We start from the raw sequence: 19255 nt of genomic DNA, 5'->3' as shown, positions 1-19255 counted from the left end.
CATGCAAAGGATGGGCAGCTACGTGGACTCACGGTTTCACTCTCACAAGTGCTCTGTAGCAACAGTTTCCTGGCTTTGATAAGAACTGAGAGCACTGAATGGTACAGTTTCAGGCAGTAGATGTTCCCTGCACCCACGCTGCTAGAAGCAGAAACCTGTTCAGACACTTGTTAATCCCATCAGGCCCCCAGTTGTGTTTACAGGTGCACCCAAGGCAGGTCAGGTATCTCATGATGCGAGAATTTAAACGGCGCAGACCCGTGCTGAAATGACTACGTGTGCAGAAAATCACAGTAGGCAGCCAACCCTTTCAGGCACATCTGTAGGTCCCGCTGTGTGCCCGTCCCAAGTTTTTGTCCTATCAGTGTACCTGTAGGTGCATGTGACACACCTAGAGGAGCAGGTGGGCAGGGGGGTTCACACCTGCGTGTGAGTGGGGGACCTGTGTCAATGTGGCATAAATAAAGATATGCCTATTTGAATTAAGAACTCAATAAAGCAGTTAAGAACTTCAGTCATCCTTCCCTTTCATGGACAATGGAGAATTTTAAAATATCTCAGTATCTTAAAAAAATAAGTCTCATATTTACTAACACAATTTTGGAAATGATAAGGTTTTATTCAATCTAAGAAAACAATTATGGAATATTTCTTTGTTTTTCCTTAGCAACCACTTTTACAGTTCACTTTTAAACAGGACTGAAGCAATTCCAGCCCTTTTTACTCTCTGAATCATGCTGAAAATTTTAAAACGTATTGAGATGGTTGTGTGAAATTTATTTTCAGAACAGCATCTAAGTTAAGATACTTGCATTGTGTATCTGTGTTCAACACTGAACCAATGATGTAACACAAATGGTTTGTCATAGAGAATTTTTTGGCCAAAATCTACTTTTTAAAGGGTTTGTTAATGCAATATCCATAAAATCTCATAATATGTAGCGCTATCCCAAATGAGATTACACATAACCCTTTGCCACGATGCCTTTAAATTATTGGTAAAGTAGGAAAATGTAAAAGAGTAAAAATAACAACAAATAAGTGATTCTTTTTATGCTTTGCAGCAGTGAGCGTATCACAAAGCACCTCAGCACAGCACACTCCAAAGCACAGGGATCATGTTCTGTGTCTAGAAATCTTTCAGGTGACAAAACCCATTTTGTTTTTTTAAACAAGGAAAGAAAGGAATGAGCAGAGTGGTGAAGATACAAGTCCTCATTTGTGGCAAAAGATGTGACCAAGATTAAATATTAGTTGAATAAAGTCAGCCAGATACTGACACAGAATGTATCCCAGGGTGTAGTAAGTTGCTGTAAAATTTATATGCATCAGCATATTGTAAAAACAAAAGGCGAAGCGGATCCAGCCACGTTAATAGCACTCAAAAGATCAGAGAACTGAAGCACACATATTTTCCCTTACCAATTTTCTCAACTGGTGTGTTCAAAGGAAGAAAGCCTTGTTTTAGAAGCTGATCCATCATCTCTTCATCATCTGCTTGGATCTCAGAGACCATATTACACGGGATAAGGCCAATTCTTGTACAGGTTTCCCCACGATAGAAACCATCAGCATCTTTGTCCCCATAAACCTGTTGTTCAAAGAATGATAATGTTGGTCCAGAAAGTTTTTAGCATTTAGGAATTTTAATGCAGGCTAAATGCTTATGAAAGGACAGACGACTACAGTCTGGATGGGGAATTATTATCACTTTTTGACTGCTGTGACATGTTACAAACCTGGAATTGGTACATTCACTTGAATTACGACTTCAGATACATAAGCAGAATTTGGACTTCTTTTGTATCAGTGAAATGCATAAAAAGTTAATAGACACCATTGAAAGTCATCAGTTTGTCCATGTGCTGAGCCAAAAGTATACTTAATGTTTACGCTGGTGTTTGAGGAATTATTCAGATGGCACCTTCTTTGGTGCTGTGTGACTTATATACGAAACAAAGCTTTTGCAGAACTGTGCCGAATTGTAATTTTGAATAGAACAAATTGTATATGATGCCTACCTTAAATACTCGATATATGTCCTTACTCAAGCTCTGCTATTGTCTTTCCAGAAAACATGAATTAATGTATAAAAATAACATGGATTTTCATGAATGAGAACAGACAAATCCAAAATTCTGTTAAATTCTAAGAACTTACAAAGCTATTAATCATGCAAAGGCCTACGTCAAGGACTGTGCTAAACAAAAACGATATTCTTAAGACTAAACTGATAACTGAGTTTATGTTCCCTGTTAAGCTCAATAGTTTTCTTTAATTTCTTTAAGAACAAACAAAGCCCCCCAACATAATCCCTTCATAGAATCATAGAATAACCAGGTTGGAAGAGACCCACCGGATCATCGAGTCCAACCATTCCTATCAAACACTAAACCATTCCCCTCAGCACCTCGTCCACCCGTCCCTTAAACCCCTCCAGGGAAGGTGACTCAACCCCCTCCCTGGGCAGCCTGTTCCAGTGCCCACTGACCCTTTCTGTGAAGAATTTTTTCCTAATTTTTTCCTTCGTTCAAATCCAAGTTGATTTAAAATGACTCTAAAGTGCCTCAGCTTTCTAGAGCAGGGAGGTTTTTCAGTTTTGATCACTATTCATCCCTGGCTTACCTGGTCCCTCTGGCACAGCCCGGCACATGTGGCTGTAACCCAGCTACAAGACAGATTTCATACAGCTCCTGGTGTCCTGACCCTCCACCCCGCTCACCGTGCAGGTAACATATAAGCAGTATCTTGAAACTACAAACTAATCCATCTTTACAAGAGTTTGATAGAAATGCAAGGCAGCAGGTCACACAGTAATCACGTGGTCCCACACAGAAAATAAACACAACCGAGAGTAAATATCTGATGTGGGATCTCTCTAGACATTTCAGTGCCAAACGTGCATATGTTTGTGAAGAAATGAAATGCCTGAGCGAAATGAACATTCTTGCAAAGAAAAATAAGATATATATTTATGGCATAGAACTTATATACAATCATAGAATGATAGAATAGTTTGGGTTGGAAGGGACCTTAAAGATCACAGAATCACAGAATCACAGAATCACAGAATAACCAGGTTGGAAGAGACCCACCGGATCACCGAGTCCAACCGTTCCTACCAAACACTAAACCATATCCCTCAGCACCTCGTCCACCCGTGCCTTAAACACCTCCAGGGAAGGTGACTCAACCACCTCCCTGGGCAGCCTGTTCCAGTGCCCAATGACCCTTTCTGTAAAGAATTTTTTCCTAACGTCTAGCCTAAACCTCCCCTGTCGGAGCTTGAGGCCATTCCCTCTTGTCCTGTCCCCTGTCACTTGGGAGAAGAGGCCAGCACCCTCCTCTCTACAACGTCCTTTCAGGCAGTTGTAGAGAGCAATGAGGTCACCCCTCAGCCTCCTCTTCTCCAGGCTAAACAACCCCAGCTCTCTCAGCCGCTCCTCATAAGGCCTGTTCTCCAGCCCTTTCACCAGTTCTACCCCTCCTGCCATGGGCAGGGACACCTCCCACTGGATCAGGCTGCCCAAGCCCCATTCAACCTGGCCTAGAACACCTCCAGGGATGGGGCAGCCACAGCTCCTCTGGGCAACCTGTTCCAGGGCCTCCCCACCCTCATCATGAAGAAATTCCTCCTTATGTCTAGTCTAAATCTGCCCCTCTCCAGTTTATACCCATTGTCCCTCATCCTATCACTCCAAGCCTTTGTGAACAGTCCCCCCCCAGCTTTCTTGTAGCCCCCTCAGGTACTGGAAGTTCACTGTAAGGTCTCCTCAGAGCTTTCTCTTCTCCAGGCTGAACAGCCCCAAGTCTCTCAGCCTGCCACATCACGTAAGGAGGAAAACAAAACATCTAACACAATATTTACCGTTAGAGGAATTGTGATTTAGAATATGGACAATTGTATTAGGATCCAATCCAACACAGGGGAAGGCAGTCAGTATTTTAATAGCTTAAGCTACAATTTTATCTTTGAAATGAGTAGTGTAACAAATGACTCTGTAATTTTCAGGTTCTGTTTCAGATCACACTTAAATCTCAATTACCCTTGGAGTACCAGCAGCTGCTCCTTCTGCCTCTTGCCCTTCAGCCCATTTTGCACCAGGTCGATAAGCGATGCGGCTGCAGGAGGAGCTGCTCGAATTTGCTGAGTCAACAGAAAAATCTGCTAGCTTTTTCAAATCAGACCAGCAAAATGAACAAACTTGCCTTGCAGCTGCAGAATCATAAGATGAGGCAAGCTGGGATACAGTTCTGACTACAAGCACTGACAGAGCTTAACGCTGCCCCTGTCACCTGAAACAGGGCTGATTTGTCTTCTGCAGCCCGTTTAAAGGCAGCTCGTGTATTTTATACCAGTCAGCAAAGGGAGTGGTTTTCCCAGTTTCAGAGGAGGATGAACCTGGAAGAGAAATACCTAATTTTCGGACCTTAATTAATGTTGCTTATACTGGCTAGGAGTGTTCAGCATTTAAAAAACCTACAGCAGCTTTGCTATGTAAGAGGGTACAACACGGAGCTTCTGTGGTACCTTTGCAGGAAAAATCCTCTCTGAAAGAGGTTTTCATGTAGGATTCATGACAATGAACACAGGAGGCTTTAGAGTCTCGATTTTGATCTCAGCACCTAAATCTCTAATTTAGTCTGTCCCTACTTATATAGCACTGTTAGGATTTTTGCCCATTACCTAATAATTTATAAACCACTAGAGCTAGACAGTAGGTTTCAGATCCAGTGAGATTTACAGCCTGAACCTCTGGAGGAAAAAAACCCTTGAATTCTAGTCTCACAAGTGGCTTTTTCCACAGGGAACAAAGGAGAACCTGGTTGTGAATATAGGTCCTTTGTTTCCTTTGTTTTTAGATCCCACCTTAATGATCTGTCCTTCTTTAAATGGCAGCTCTTCTTCTGCAGCATCAGGATTTGGGGACATTGTCAGTGGATCGTAGTCAAAGAGTGCAACAAATATTCGAGTAGAAATGTCCTCTGTGCCAGGATCTGTTTCTGATTCTTCATAAATATCTGGAGAGAGATGGTCATGACCACCATAGCCATCTATGAAAGTAAATTCAGAAAACAAGAGTTCAGTAATACAAGTTGGCCTCGTCTTTCAGCTATTCCAGTTAAGACTTGAAAAATGTTTGGCATTTTTTGGGGAAAATATTGCAATAACTTAAGGCATGTCCTATTAAGCTTGCTGTTTCGGGGTTATTTTTTTAATTAGCAAGTTGTTATTTTTTTTAAAAAAATGCATTTGCAATCCGCATGCACTGAACACGGTGTTGATCTACACCACGCTGTCCTTTACACATGAGAACACAGCTCAGGTAAGAGAGACATTTTTGTTAGGCTTACTCGAGATTGCCATGAACTAATGAAGCATGTTAAGAATGACATAATGATGAGTCTGATAGGCTTTATCATTACTGCAAAAGGAACCATGCTTTGGGTCCACCTGTTTTCTAGCACAGCTGCTTCTGCTCTTCATGGACACAAGAAAGCTGTGTGGACATACTGTGTTTTAGGTACCAGGTTTAAAACATGGTTTTAATCTCTTCTCTTCAGACAGACAATAAGAAATATATCTCGGTAGTGTTAGTTCTGCCAGGGTTGGAATCACACTGACTATAATTTTGTTTAAACACAGTTAATAGTTAACAAAGGCAGCAGTGCCCCAAACCAAGCTGAACTCTAACTAGATGTGCCAAAATCCAGGAGGAATGGTTACCTGCATTTAATCATAAGCTCATTAGGCAAGATCATCCATGAATATCACAAGACTTGGCACTGCACTGAACTCTGTCTACTGCAGGGTACCAAATCAACTAGGACATGATAAATAAGAACTGATGTTTTATCTCATACATCTTTCAGACTTTTCAAATGACCTGGAGAATGTCCATGATTCAACAACATACTTCAGGATGGACTTCAGCAGAACTGAAGTAGAAAATTAGGCCAAAATCGTTTACAATAGGTGATTTGATTGGTGGGATTCAATGACTTTTAATTTTATTTTGAAAGAGCGTGTGGCAGCGCTCTCCCCAAAAACACACTCTTTCAAGACATATGAAGTTGATATCTCCAAAAATAAAGCCCTCAAAATCACAAGCCACTTCCAAAAAACTTGGCTTCTTGTGTAAGTCCCACTAACTTCAGTGAGAGTCATGTATTTTTGTTCTTTGCTCAATCTATACTTATCCAGTTTACAAGATCCTTTGCAATGAATAAACTGAGAGAGTGATGTTATGAATTGTAATGAAAATGAAGTTCAACTGCATAAAAAATTTTCCAAATGCTTTTCACATTAATACAGTTTTTACTGTAATTCTTACGAATTAAAGAAACTTATTTTTTTTGGTAATAGTTTGAACATTCAATATGGAACATTTTAGATAAAATTCCTCTTCTTACCATCAGTTGCATTTTATTCAACATTTGATATGTTTAAACTACCAGTAATTTTTTTTCAGAGGATCACAGCTTTAAGGGAACAGCTACTAACTCTTGGGTCCAGAGTGCAAGAGAGAATGTGAATAGGGAAAAATGCAGAACAGCAAAAGGGCAGGGAAAAATTCCAGCCAAGAAGCTTTAGGCAGGCACAAAGCACAGAAAGGAAGTGTGGGAGAATGGCAGGTGTGGGACAGGAAGCAATGGGACACAAAGGATGAGATTATCCTCTGTTCTCTTTTCCTCCCACAGTCAGGTTGCAGTCATTCTGTAGTGCATACTCAGGCCCACCAGGCAATCTAAAATAGGTAGGTTAAGGGGCATTTTCTTTTGGTTTTTAAATTCAAATGGATCGATTTTTGCATCCAACTCCAATTGCAGTTAATGGGGGTTAAATGCAAACATGAATTATGGCCAAATACACCTCTGTTAAAAGCACTGGCCTGTAACTACCTAACTCAGAATAGCCATATTTGCTTCAGTGAACCAGAAATCTCTTGATTATCTCATTACCCACTTATTTTATTCTTTCAGGAGGTCTATGTGTGTATCATATGGATGCAGCCAGCTGAAGTGCCAGCAGATGCACAGTTGCAACCACAGCTGCACTGGATCATGAGCTACACACCAAAATACACAAGCTGATGAGCCAGTTGTAAGTCAGTCAGAGATGTTCACTTTGAAACCCAACATTAAATTATGATTTACCTAAACTTCTAGGGCTCCTCTTTTTCTTTTTTTTTTTTCTTTTCTCCATTTCAGTTATCAACAAAACCCTAATGTGTTGCTTAGCTCTCTAAGCTGCTTTTATGGTTTGTGTTAGACACTTCAATTCACTGTGTTATGAACTATGAAAACTGAGTTGTTGATCATGTAATGATTTCTATGTTGATGAAGAAACAAATACTATCAGTAGTGGGTATAATTGCCTTATCTGTGTAATATCAGTTCATTGTTACAATGCAATTATTCCTAAAATCAAGAATAATTTTTGTCTTCAGCAAGTGACACAGCCAAAGTCCTGTGTGGATGTTGAACCCCCCCGAATCTTTGTTTATCCCAAGACATAAATCAGAAAAATGTTTGGCAACTGCTTCCTATTACAGGACGTTGGGTTGTGATATACCAGCTACTGTTTGTCCCTGCCCAGTTCGTATGAATCGAGTGGAAACGTGGTCATTTGGATGAATGGTTGTTGAGGTGTGTACGGTAAATACTGACTGGCGTTAGTAGCAGCAGAGCTTCACAGAGGGTCATGCAATGCAGTGTGCTCGGACTCATTCGAGTATGGAAAGGTGGCCGCACAGCAGTTTGAGGACAGAGGACTACGGGCTGCTTGTCCCTCACAGCTGAGCTGGAGAAACTTACCTGAGAGCAGACAGGACTCACGAGCTAGCTCCCCTGCATTCTGCATTGCATGCAATGTTGTCATACAGAAACCGCACTTGTTAACACGCAGCTCTAAAATGTGTCTGTCACAAAGGAGGAATAATGTTCGGCATACCGTGTCTATATTCAGAGGCCATCGTACGCTGCTGAGGCCATTTCTTGTGTCCACCAATGCTGCGATAATAAGCTTCTTCTTTTACAGGTGAAATATTTCCCTCACTACCTGACCGAGACCGACCGCCTTCACTGTTACTGTCCATTGTAATTTCTATGGAGAAAAAGGGAATGATCTATTAAAACATATTGTATAGTTGCCTTTGCGGAGGCTCCTGCAGGCAGGCTCTGCCTACCTTTGCTTCTGACTTCATAGAGTAGGAAGGCTAAACAGCACGTAGACTTTGCCAGATGTTTCAGCATCTAGAAATCCTTCTTCAGCAGGGGGAATCACAGAAATGTGTATCTCCTTTTTTTTTTTTTATTTTTAAAGCATCTGAATTTTGTGCTTTTTAAAATTCATACAGTGTAAATATTGTTTGTTAGATGTTTGGATAGGAGTCAGCTTTTATTATGAGTTTTAAACAATCCTACCTGCCAGATCTGCAAGGTCAAGAGCACTGTAAACTGTGTTTCACCTAAAAACAAAAATTAATTAATTTACTTAAAACCTACCTGCAAGAAGATACTAAGCCAAAGTATTTATAGATTCACGGAGAAAATACTGGAAAGAGTTTAAATTCTGGAACATTATGGAGAAAGGTTTTATCTTTGGAATGCTAAGAACATTACAGTTCTGAAGGTCATTCCCAATAATTTAATTTTCCATGGCTACATTAATAACTTCCCATCTCTGAAGTAACCCTTTAGCTGAATAACTCAGTAACAACTCCAGGCATACATGTAAAAGGATAAGCTGCTGCTAAGAAATTTGGAATCCACAGTTTTGAGCTATATGCTGAGCCCAACAACAGTTTCATGTATTTAAACCATTTAAACTTTAGCTCAATTGCACTTACTTCCTTTTTTTTGTTTAATTTTATTTTACTCTCCTTTTAACTTGGTGGAACTACATATTATAATGACACAACTAGAACACCTTCCTCTTAAAACCCCTACTTGCAGCCCCTTTTCCTGGGAAACTTCTCTGTTGGTGGGAGTTCTGAACAGTGGGATCAAGTTTATTCAATGCTCTACTGGATGTTTTCAGATGCCCTACTTTTACGCCATTTTATTTATCTGACCTCTTGATACATTTCATATCATCTAGATTTTTTTCCAGCAGGCTTACATGAAGAAGATTTTTGTAGAATTTTATCAAGTGTTTAGATTTTCTTCACTTATCCTTGAAGTGATTTATCATGGCATGATGCTGAAAGCAAAGAATAATGTATGTGTGTCTTTCAGCAATTTTAATCCCTAGTTTTTAGTCAGAAATCAGAACTCTTGAACTCACCCTAAGCCACGTAAGGCCTTTCATCAGCTTCACAGCAAATATTTTTTGTTAGATGCTGTACAAAATGCTCAGCAGTCAGCTTGTTACCATCATTAGACAATGTTGTCATTTATTCCTAATGGAACTTTCCCAAAGAGCATTTGTGAATTGTACATAATACAAAATACACTAATTCTTTCTTTAAGTTACACTGAAAGAAATAACATGTGAGATTTTATTTCCTGTTTGATTATCTCTTTGAGCACAGATGGACTATCAGACATTAATTTCTTCATCTGATTCCTAAGCTCTTGCTATTAAACCACTAAAGTGAAGTCATTACTTTCTGTTTTTCTCGCCTTAATTTTATTGACAGAACGTGAGCTCTGATCAATTTAATCACTTTCCTTATTTCTTAATTAAAATGAAAACTAAAAGGAAACCCAAAGGATTTATTCAAACAAACCTTTCTACTCTCTTGCTATTTATGAAAAAATTCTTTTAGCAGACAATATAAAAGAGAGAATTTTGATATAAACTTGCTTCAAGTAGTCCAAGCATAAATGAGAAATCTTTACTCCTAAGAAAAGAAGGCTGCTTTCAGGGAAACGAGAAAATGACATGAAAATCTAACAGTCTTCACACCATCACCCACAAGCTATTTGATTCAAGTAACAAGAAATTGTCTAGAGAAGTACAAGAGCCTTCCTGCAGCTAATACTCCCCCATATCATTTCCATACCACTGTAATTCCATTGACATCTGTGAAGATTATCCTTTTTTACTTTAGGATGCGGGATGCGCATCAGTCTCTGAAGAGCCACGCTAATATATGTTGAAGACACTAAGAAAGTTTCATGCATTACAGCTGTGTATATCTAGATATCAAAATAATTGTGCCCATTAGAGGGATTTTGCTTTTAATTTCCAGTACAGGCATTTTAGTATGAGCCTATGAAAAGGGAAAAATATTTAATATTTTTTTAAAAAATCATTCCTTAAGAATTAGTCTCTTTCCTTCTGATAATCTCCATTTGTTACATCTCTTGTTCACATAACTGTCAGGTGAGAATTGTCTGACACTGCTTCATTCTCCTACTGATGATGCCTGCAGTATCCACAAACTGAAGTCCAGGTTAGAGACAGGAACAGGACCAACTTTACATCTTCATGGAGTAAAGTTCTGCTAAGAGCTCACAGAACACTTTCTGCTTGTGTTTTGCATGTGTTTCCTGAATTTCAGTGTGAATGTTTCTTATTTGTTGGTACAGAGTGCAAGTTCTAACAGATACGTATTTGTCCACAGTGTCTGGATTCCATTATCTTTTCTGCACTACTTTTTGGATTTTCTGGTATCCACCAGCACATATTTTAAGTCATAAGTAAATCAGAATAGGGATGATTCTGTAAGAAGCATCAAATCTGGTAAGTATATACAAGTTCTGCTAACTTGTTACATTTAACAGCTTCCATTTTTTCCTGCTAAATTCCAAAAAGTAGTCAAGAAAATGGAAAGTGAATGCAAAATGGTGGTTGATGAATGGAAAGATGGATGGCTGAATGGATGGCTGAATGGGCACATTTATTTTACTGATCATATAGCAGCCTGCCTGCATTATAATTTCTTCTTGGTAAGATCTGACAGCTTAACCAAGCTTAGAAAAGCTCCAACACCCACTAAATTAAATGAAAAGACTCCCAGTGATGTCAATGGCTTCTGATTCAGCCCCTGCGGAGATCCCAGTACACTCCTATTTAGATGGAGATGTTTCCAGTTCCATTTCACCCCATTTAAACTATGAGTAACCACGGTTCAAGACAAGCATCTGCTGTTTCTTTTTTTAAGGACTGCCTTCCCAACTCTGAGGCTGTAAAGAACAGAAATGCACCAATCTGTCCAACTAACCAATGGAAGGGACCAACATTGGTCGAGACCTTTGTGGCACTGCACTGCCATGAGAGGACCTTCGCCCTGCATGCTCCACCCTTTCAGGCCGTCCTGCAGATGATGGATTACCTAAAAGCTAAAAAACAACAACAGAAAAAACAGGTTTGTAAGTTACATGCATGGTAACATTATGGTTCTATGGTTGGACATTAATCAGGTCAATCACATTTGGAAGCATAAGCTCTAAAGGCAACTAAACTTAGTTTTTAACTGAAAGGTTAGCTGAAAAGTAAATACAGTTGCCCGGCAAACCTGCAAAAGAAAAAAATGGTTCCCTGATTTATGGCAGAGTTTTGTAACCAGCAGTCACACATCAGAACAAAAAAAAAAAAAAGAAAAGAAAAGAATAATTTTTGAAATATTCTTTTGCCTTTGTTGTTGCTGCTAAGATGACGTTATAATCTCCTGAAGAGTAGTACAACCAGCCATGGGAGCTGTGGAGATTGGACTGTGCTGAACTGGTAAGCCGTTTTTGTATTCAGCTCTACAGCTTTGTCCGGTTTGCAGCATGGGAACAAGCATACATCCTTCTGTCTTTGAGCACGCTGCGTTTCTATAATGGCCTTCGATTGCTAAAGCCTTTTAAAGGTCATTGAAACATGTTGAAGGGAATGTAGACACACTTCGTCTCACATCACAGCTGTGTCTGTTCACTGCCCTTGCAGAAAATGTTGCTACTTTAATAACTAAGTGGTGCTATTTTCATGCTCTCCAGAGTTTATCGTGAAGTCATTGAGATTAATACAGCTTGGGCACCAATTTTAATGAGAGAAAATTTTAAGGATCATTTCAGCATGAAAAGCTAGGCTAGAAGAGCAGGCAGCTGATTTCTACTGTTACATGAAACACATTAGATTTGAGGTTTCCACTCTGGACTGTTGCAGACTGAGAGGGCAAAGAACTTGCTTTGGTCTTTAGGGAGCAGGAAAGCCTACGGATGCGTCTATCAAAGTGTGGAGGCTCTGTTATAGATTAATGGACAGAAATGCAAACAGGCAAGATCGCGCAGAGGCATCCTTGAAAGTATGGAATGGCCCTGGCCTCTCCCTTTGGAAGAAGCTGTTTGCCTGCATTCTCGTGCAGAGATGCAGTCTGCAACTTCAAAGGCAAGAAGAGATGGTCTAAAAAGGAAGGCAGAGTAGTGACTGTGCAAAGATAAGGCAGAAAATGGAAAGATGATGGAACCTGTGACTCCATAAATCTGGGTCACTGTCACGCTGTGGGAGAGTCTTGATTCTTGTCCAGAGATGTTCCATGATAAAGGGCATATCCTGAAAATTCTGGGAATGAGGTGAATAGAAACAACGTGATGAAATGAATTCCTTGACATTAAAAAAAAAAAAATTACTGATGAGATATTTTTCCATTTAAGATGCAGCTTTTTTTTTTTTAAAGCAACATTTAGATGGGCAAAATAAAGAAAAACAATCTTTTGGAAAAAAATATAGTTCAGCTAACCCTTAATTAAAATTTAGATTCAGTTGTCCTTTAATAAAAGCAGCCATTATTGTAATTTGTTCTGAGGGAAAATCATTATAAAGCAAATTAAAGTGATTTCAGCATGACAGAAAAGAAGACTGTAAAGGCAAATGCAGAATAACAAATAAAAACGAATGGGGAGAAAAAATAAAGGGGAAAAATGTAGCAGCTAGGTCCAAAGAATGGACTCTGAAAAGTAATTCAGAAAAAAAAAAGAAAAAGGAAAAAAGTACAAAAGAAAGAAAACAAGACTGATTTGGCAAGCAGATGTTAGAAGGAAGATTTATTGCACACACCAGAGAGTCTTCTGCATCTCTGTGGGATGGCTTTGCAAGTAGACCAGCTGCCCTAGAGTCAGCCATTAAGTCGGTCTTCCAGCCTCCCTGAACATCTTCATTAGACAAATTATCTGTTCTATTACATTTCTGAGTCTCATACTTTTTCTCGTAACTGGACTTGACCTGTTCACTCCTGGGCTCCACAAAGGAAGGACCCAGGTCACCAAAATCTTCTTCGATGCTGGTTTGTCTGGTTAAGGTTTTCCTGCGAGCAAGCAATGGCCTCATGCTTCTCCTGCAGGGACAGCTAGTGGTCTCTGCACAACAGCTAGATGCAACGTTGGCAGAAACTGAATCGCAAGTATATCTGAAATTAAAACGAGATTCTTCTTCTTCACTTCCACAGTCTAGTCCACTGTCTGGGCTTCTCGATAAGGACCGGCTATATTTACATCCTTTGTCGTCTGCAGCAAAATCCTCCATGCCTGAAATTCTGTGCTTGGCTGGGTACCAGAAGTTGTGCTGCTGGTCTTGATTGTAGGGCCTAGGTGGTCTAGAGTCTTTAGCTATTGTGGGATTCTTTTTATAGGGCATACCTAAACCCTGCTTGTACAGCAGTTCAGAGTATTCACCATCTTCTTCAGCTACTTCTGGAATACTGAAAAGCTTTTTACTGTGATGTATCTGCTGTGAAAAGTCAGGCTGTTCCCAAAAAGTGGCTTCAGTGGTCTTATTCTTATCGCACTCCTTAAGATTATGCAATATTAAAAACCAGACAGGGAACAAATAGTATGTGACAAAAATAAAATGGGAGGGAAAAGGGAGAAGAAAAGAAAAATAAAGACAGAATTAGTTTTAGAGCAATGGCAAACATAAGACATGCAGTTTATTTAGTGAAAAGGATGTCATGATTTGAATGAGAATCTGCAAAAAATAAAGACATGATTAAGAAGTTGCCGGATGCCAGATACTTCGTGAGAGGTCAGTACAAACAACTAAGTGATGCTCTTAACAAGAATAAACACATGCATTTAAAACAAAGCAATACAAGCTGCATACAGGTTCCAGCATGGTGAATGAGAATGGCATTAAAACACAGCACTGATGCTTAGTATGTTCCTTGCCCCATGCCAAACTTCTACTTAATTTTTCTTTGTAACCAAAACACATATATGAGAAAAAGAATTCTATTCTAGCAAGCTTTCTTGCTTTGCATCTGTCAAAATATCCTGTATGAGCAGCAAGTACTCCTAAATCTCCTGCCAGAGGTGAGCTGTTCTGCAGACATCATTAAAGGAGTTCTAGTTTCCTTTGTGAAACTGTAAAAAAAAATGCATCATTTTTAAAGCTTGGCTTCCACAGAAAGAACCCTGAGAAGCAGGCTGCTCTCTGATGTCCCTTGGTCTGCGCTGTCATCAAATCTCTCGTCATAATCTTATACCTGCTTGATAAAACCAACATTTGAAAATCAGCCTACTAGTAGAATAGTCCCTGTTTACACCAGGAGGCAAAAAATGTCTCAGCTGGGATAAAATAAAAAAATCTGAACATCTTGTGATTTTTCTGTTACATTTACACAAAACACAAGAACCCTTGTGTAGTATCTTTGTTGCAATCTGAGAAGATACAAGACAATAATGGTCCAGGAGGTGTTGGTTTTGATTGACACTGTTCCTAGGTTCTACGTCATGGAGATCACCTCGCCTGTGCTTTACTCAATGTCCAGATTAAGAAAGTCTCTGGACACAATGACACCTATAAATGATGACAGGATCATCTTGGAAACTTCAGCAATACCACTCTCTCTGGGCATGTTAAACTTAACTGGGTTTTTGATGTCTTCCCTCTCAGGCGTTAGGAACTCTCTAGGTGACTTCTAGACTGCATTTGTTTCAACTATTTCCACTCATATTTAAAATGTGTATCTCACTTGTGACACTTCTGAGACAACTGCCATAGAAGTGGAAAAAAAGTCAATAAATATGAACAAGGATAGTTTTGATTGGAGCTCAAATATCCCACAATTTAGGATGTTCAGATCAGGTGAGTGAGTTGAATCTTCCCTTGAAGACCCATGTCAGCATTTATTTTAGGGAACTGTGGGAGGGAATAATAATCTCCCAATAAAGCAAATATATATCCACATGCAAAATGTTTTCTTGTTACTTGGGGGCATCTGTTAACTCAGGAGAGAACACACAGTTGCAGCTGCACGGGCACGGCTGGCATGTGTTTAGATGCAAGAGGAACAGGAATCTGATTGCATTACAGAAAAGTCAGTATGTTTTTTCAGAAATGTTTTCCATTCCATGTGCACTCTTCACACGCATTATTACTTCAAGAGAAGTATGCCTGCAGACTTTAAGATGTCTGAAATGATTTATTACACCTATGAAGGGTCTGGACCTTTCTGTTTAAATATCAACATTGGCAATACTTTTTTAAAAACAAGAAGTAAATATGCTTTCTGATACATAAAGAACAAGAACAGTCTTGGGATAATTCATTTTTTCCCAGAGGAAAGGGGCAGAAGCAGCATGCAGAAGGATTTCAGTTTCAACATTGATGTTAGTAGAATAATAGAAACATTGATTATTTTTTCTTTTGAACAAGTACCTGTCTCACTCCAGACAGTATCAGAATATAAGGACTGAATTTATAGTACATGAAAGCAGTTACAAGAATGGTCAAAATTCTTGTATACATGAGAAAATAGTATCATTTTGTAGTTAAATAACAGCATATCAGAAGAAAAATCAACCTTATGGTTTCCTTATTGTTTATGTTATCCAACTTTCTAAGAAAACACAATTTATTATAATGGCTAGACACATGAAAAGCAAATACAATTTACATGTACAAATATACTATGGGAAGCATAAATTCTGTACTGCATAGGTTTAATATTCTACACATACTTTAATTTTTAAACTAAACTTGTTTTTCATAATGAATATTCCAGTGTAGTGTTAAAGCAATATTTCTGATAGGTATTTCCTACTGTCTCTGGTGATCCTTTAACAATCAGAGCACAAAGATTTCTGATTTTTCACATAAATCTAATGCAGCTTCCTTTCTTACAAGCATGATTTAAAGCCTGTAGAAGAGATGGGACTAGTGCTGGAAACAGGGACAAAGTATGAAGACATGAAACACATTAGTTGTTGTGTTTGTTTTTTCTTTTCTACCGGTATGCATGTTTTTATAAATCTCTTTGCTCAGAAACAAATTATAGTCTGGTAGCACATGTAGAATATTGTCATACAGACATGAGAAAGATCCAGAAGAGAAATCGCAACTTCAACATTTACATACAGGAAGATAGTCAACTAGTTAAAAGATTAGCTATCAAATAATGCAAGGGAAAAAGTAATAAATGTATTAAAGTGAGCTTGACATTATAAACAACGTTCACCCAAGTTCTAGGTCTATACAACAATGTAAGTGTTAATGGTCTGCAAAATCCATACTAGACTAAAGGAAATCCTTTGAAGGAAGTATCAAAATATGACGGAACAGTTTCTCTGCAAGGCACACTTACCTTAAGTGTGTTGTGTGAAGTCACACTGACCCGTCTCCTTCCTCCATCCTCCAGCTGCATTTCAGAATACAGCTCTTCCTCGTCTTCTTCCATAATATCAGACAAGTCAGAACCTCTGCTGCTCTCTGTGTGGTAATCTTCACCATGGCAATAGTGGGGCTAATTGACAGGGTGACAGAGAAAAGACTTCACTGACTGTAAGGTTGAAAATCCTTGCATAACTACAGTGAGGACTAGGGCTTTCACAGCACCAAATGTAGTTTTAGTCTTGATTAATTTCCTTTGATATAAAGAGGTCCTTCAAGCATCAATGGACCTGCTGACCAAATTGTGAAAGCCCTAGGTTAATTCACATCTCATCTGTTCTTCACAGCTGTTTGTTACATCATATTGTAATTTAAAAGTGATCAGGATTTAATTCTCGCGGGATGTTACCATCATTGTATGATATAGCTAGCTAATAGAATTTGAAGCTCTCACTCTATTAAATGTTGTAGGAACAGACTAGCTAAAATCTTAACTGTCTTAAAATTAGTCCAAATATTTCAAGCTCCTATAAGTTTCCTATTAGTTGTAAGTTAAGGAGGAAGAACTATGTCCTACTGAATTGCTAATATTAAATTGGAGTGGCCTCTGTTAAATATTACATCTAACAAATCAGATCACAAACCAAACTCATTTTATTTACAAGGACAGATTTTCAAATGGAGTCATCTGACTGTCAGACTGCAGTAGAAGTACTTGAAGTACTAGAACGCTAGAAATTACTGCATTCCTTCTACCAGCAATACTAATGAAGATATAATTTCTGTGGTGCCAGAACAATTCCCACAGCTATGCAACATGCTGATAACAATCAATCCCAGCAATGAGAAGAAAATATCTACAATAAGCAGTTTCTCCAAAGTGAAGATGGATTTGCCCTCCAAATAGGCAATTTGTCCTCTTATAATTCTTTGGTTTGGATCTAGATAGACTGTAGGGTGAAGCCTTCAGCAGTTATTCTTCGTGCCAAGTCCATAAATGCTTTCAGATCCTTCAGATGCATTGCATTAAAATAATCTTAGAAGAAAAGCCACTGCAGTCTCACAATGTTTTTGATTTCTTTTTCAAGTTAAAAGATGAGACTATATCCTAATGCTTCATTTTCACATATAAACTTTGTGGCTCTTGTGCTAAGGATGTTGAGGCTCTGGAGCGAGTCCAGAGAAGAGCAATGAAGCTGGTGAGGGGGCTGGAGAACAGGCCTTATGAGGAACGGCTGAGAGAGCTGGGGGTGTTTAGCCTGGAGAAGAGGAGGCTGAGGGGAGACCTCACTGCTCTCTACAACTACCTGAAAGGAGGTTGTGGAGAGGAGGGAGCTGGGCTCTTCTCCCAGGTGACAGGGGACAGGACGAGAGGGAATGGCCTCAAGCTCCACCAGGGGAGGTTCAGGCTGAACATTAGGAAAAAGATGTTCATGGAAAGGGTCATTGGGCACTGGCAGAGGCTGCCCAGGGAGGTGGTTGAGTCACCTTCCCTGGAGGGGTTTAAGGCACGGGTGGATGAGGTGCTGAGGGGCATGGTTTAGTGACTGAAGGGAATGGTTGGACTCTATGATCAGGTGTGTCTTTTCCAACCTAGTGATTCTATGATTCTATGACTCTAAATTTTATTATTTCATCAAAGCCATTCTAGCAGAATCTCGGTCTTGGGATTCATAGAAACTCACTTCTGCACTCCTGTTCTTCGCTGTATTGAACTGGCACAGAACTACAAAACTTGTCTGGTGCCTTGAAGATTATCAAGGGCCAATATTGCTGGAATAAAGTCCTGATTGCTTAGGCAATCAGACTATGGAGACCTATCAAACTGTCTCCAAGGTTTATCCATTGTAGTTCCGATTACTGCCTTGCTAAGGAGTCACTCAATTATTTAAATAAATCTTCTAATTCAAGCACTGCATTAATTAAGGCATAAATGAGATATTACATGAGCAATAATTATGCAATTCTGCTTGTAATCAATTAACTCTTGTGAAACAAGGCATGAGTACTCTATGTTCAATAACTGGGTGCATTTACACATGCAAACTTCCAGTGGCCACATATTCCATGCACCTGTGGTTATTATTTTGTTTTCCAGCACTGCCTATCCTGCAAATGTCCGAAGTTGTCTGAGTTTCAAGTCCACCTCTGACGCCTACTTCCTTTGTCCTTATTATCTATTTACAGAGCAAATTAACAGCTTGCAGAAAAACAGAAACTTCAAACATTTTTGTGACAAAAGGAAGAATTATTATTCCTGTTTTAGCCTTAGTTGACAGGCCCACTGACTCAGATCCTTAGAGGTATTGAGATATCTAGATGCATAAATACTTGTGTGGATCTGGGAAAGAAACACTAACTTCTTAAGCCTAAGTTCACAAAGAAATTGTGTGAGGGGCTGACATTGCACCAGTGCTTCAGAATTGAGATCTCTGCCATCCCTGCCTGTGGAGCATTTTAAGCCAGAGAGCTTAAAGCCAATGGTCTTCCTATAAATACAATATGACAGATATGAAGGATTTCCATTAGAGGCCACATCTAATGCTAATAAAATGCTTGATGATAAAACAATATTAATTCCATTTGCTTGAAGTTTTTTACTCTTATCTATGGAGTCAGGCAAGTCAGCTGATACAAAGGCAAAGACCTTTCGTAGGGAGTCAGCCTACGGAATAGCACGTGCTTCCGAAGACACCAGCAGAGCAGAAGCATTAT

The 19255-nt window shown here is 39.3% G+C and overlaps 1 protein-coding gene across 14 annotated transcripts in view; it reads right to left on the bottom strand.

Moving 5' to 3' along the window:
- RIMBP2 (RIMS binding protein 2) overlaps positions 1-19255 on the bottom strand; it is a 113352-nt gene that overhangs the window by 9407 nt on the left and 84690 nt on the right. For 6 of the 14 annotated variants that reach the window (XM_069870764.1, XM_069870756.1, XM_069870754.1 and 3 more), the window contains 6 exons: positions 16515-16673; positions 12992-13720; positions 11175-11292; positions 7955-8107; positions 4871-5055; positions 1423-1591 (listed from right to left, as the gene is read on the bottom strand). In XM_069870764.1, coding sequence (XP_069726865.1) covers positions 1423-1591; positions 4871-5055; positions 7955-8107; positions 11175-11292; positions 12992-13720; positions 16515-16673 — 1513 coding nt within the window. The remainder of the gene's footprint in view (positions 1-1422; positions 1592-4870; positions 5056-7954; positions 8108-11174; positions 11293-12991; positions 13721-16514; positions 16674-19255) is intronic. The other 8 variants (XM_069870753.1, XM_069870759.1, XM_069870755.1 and 5 more) reach the window with 3 other exon arrangements.

The sequence above is a fragment of the Phaenicophaeus curvirostris genome, chromosome 17, assembly GCF_032191515.1.
Source record: "Phaenicophaeus curvirostris isolate KB17595 chromosome 17, BPBGC_Pcur_1.0, whole genome shotgun sequence".
NCBI classification, from domain to species: Eukaryota; Metazoa; Chordata; class Aves; order Cuculiformes; family Cuculidae; genus Phaenicophaeus; species Phaenicophaeus curvirostris.
Note: the sequence above shows the minus strand (reverse complement) of the source record. Positions and strands in the feature narration are given on the sequence as shown.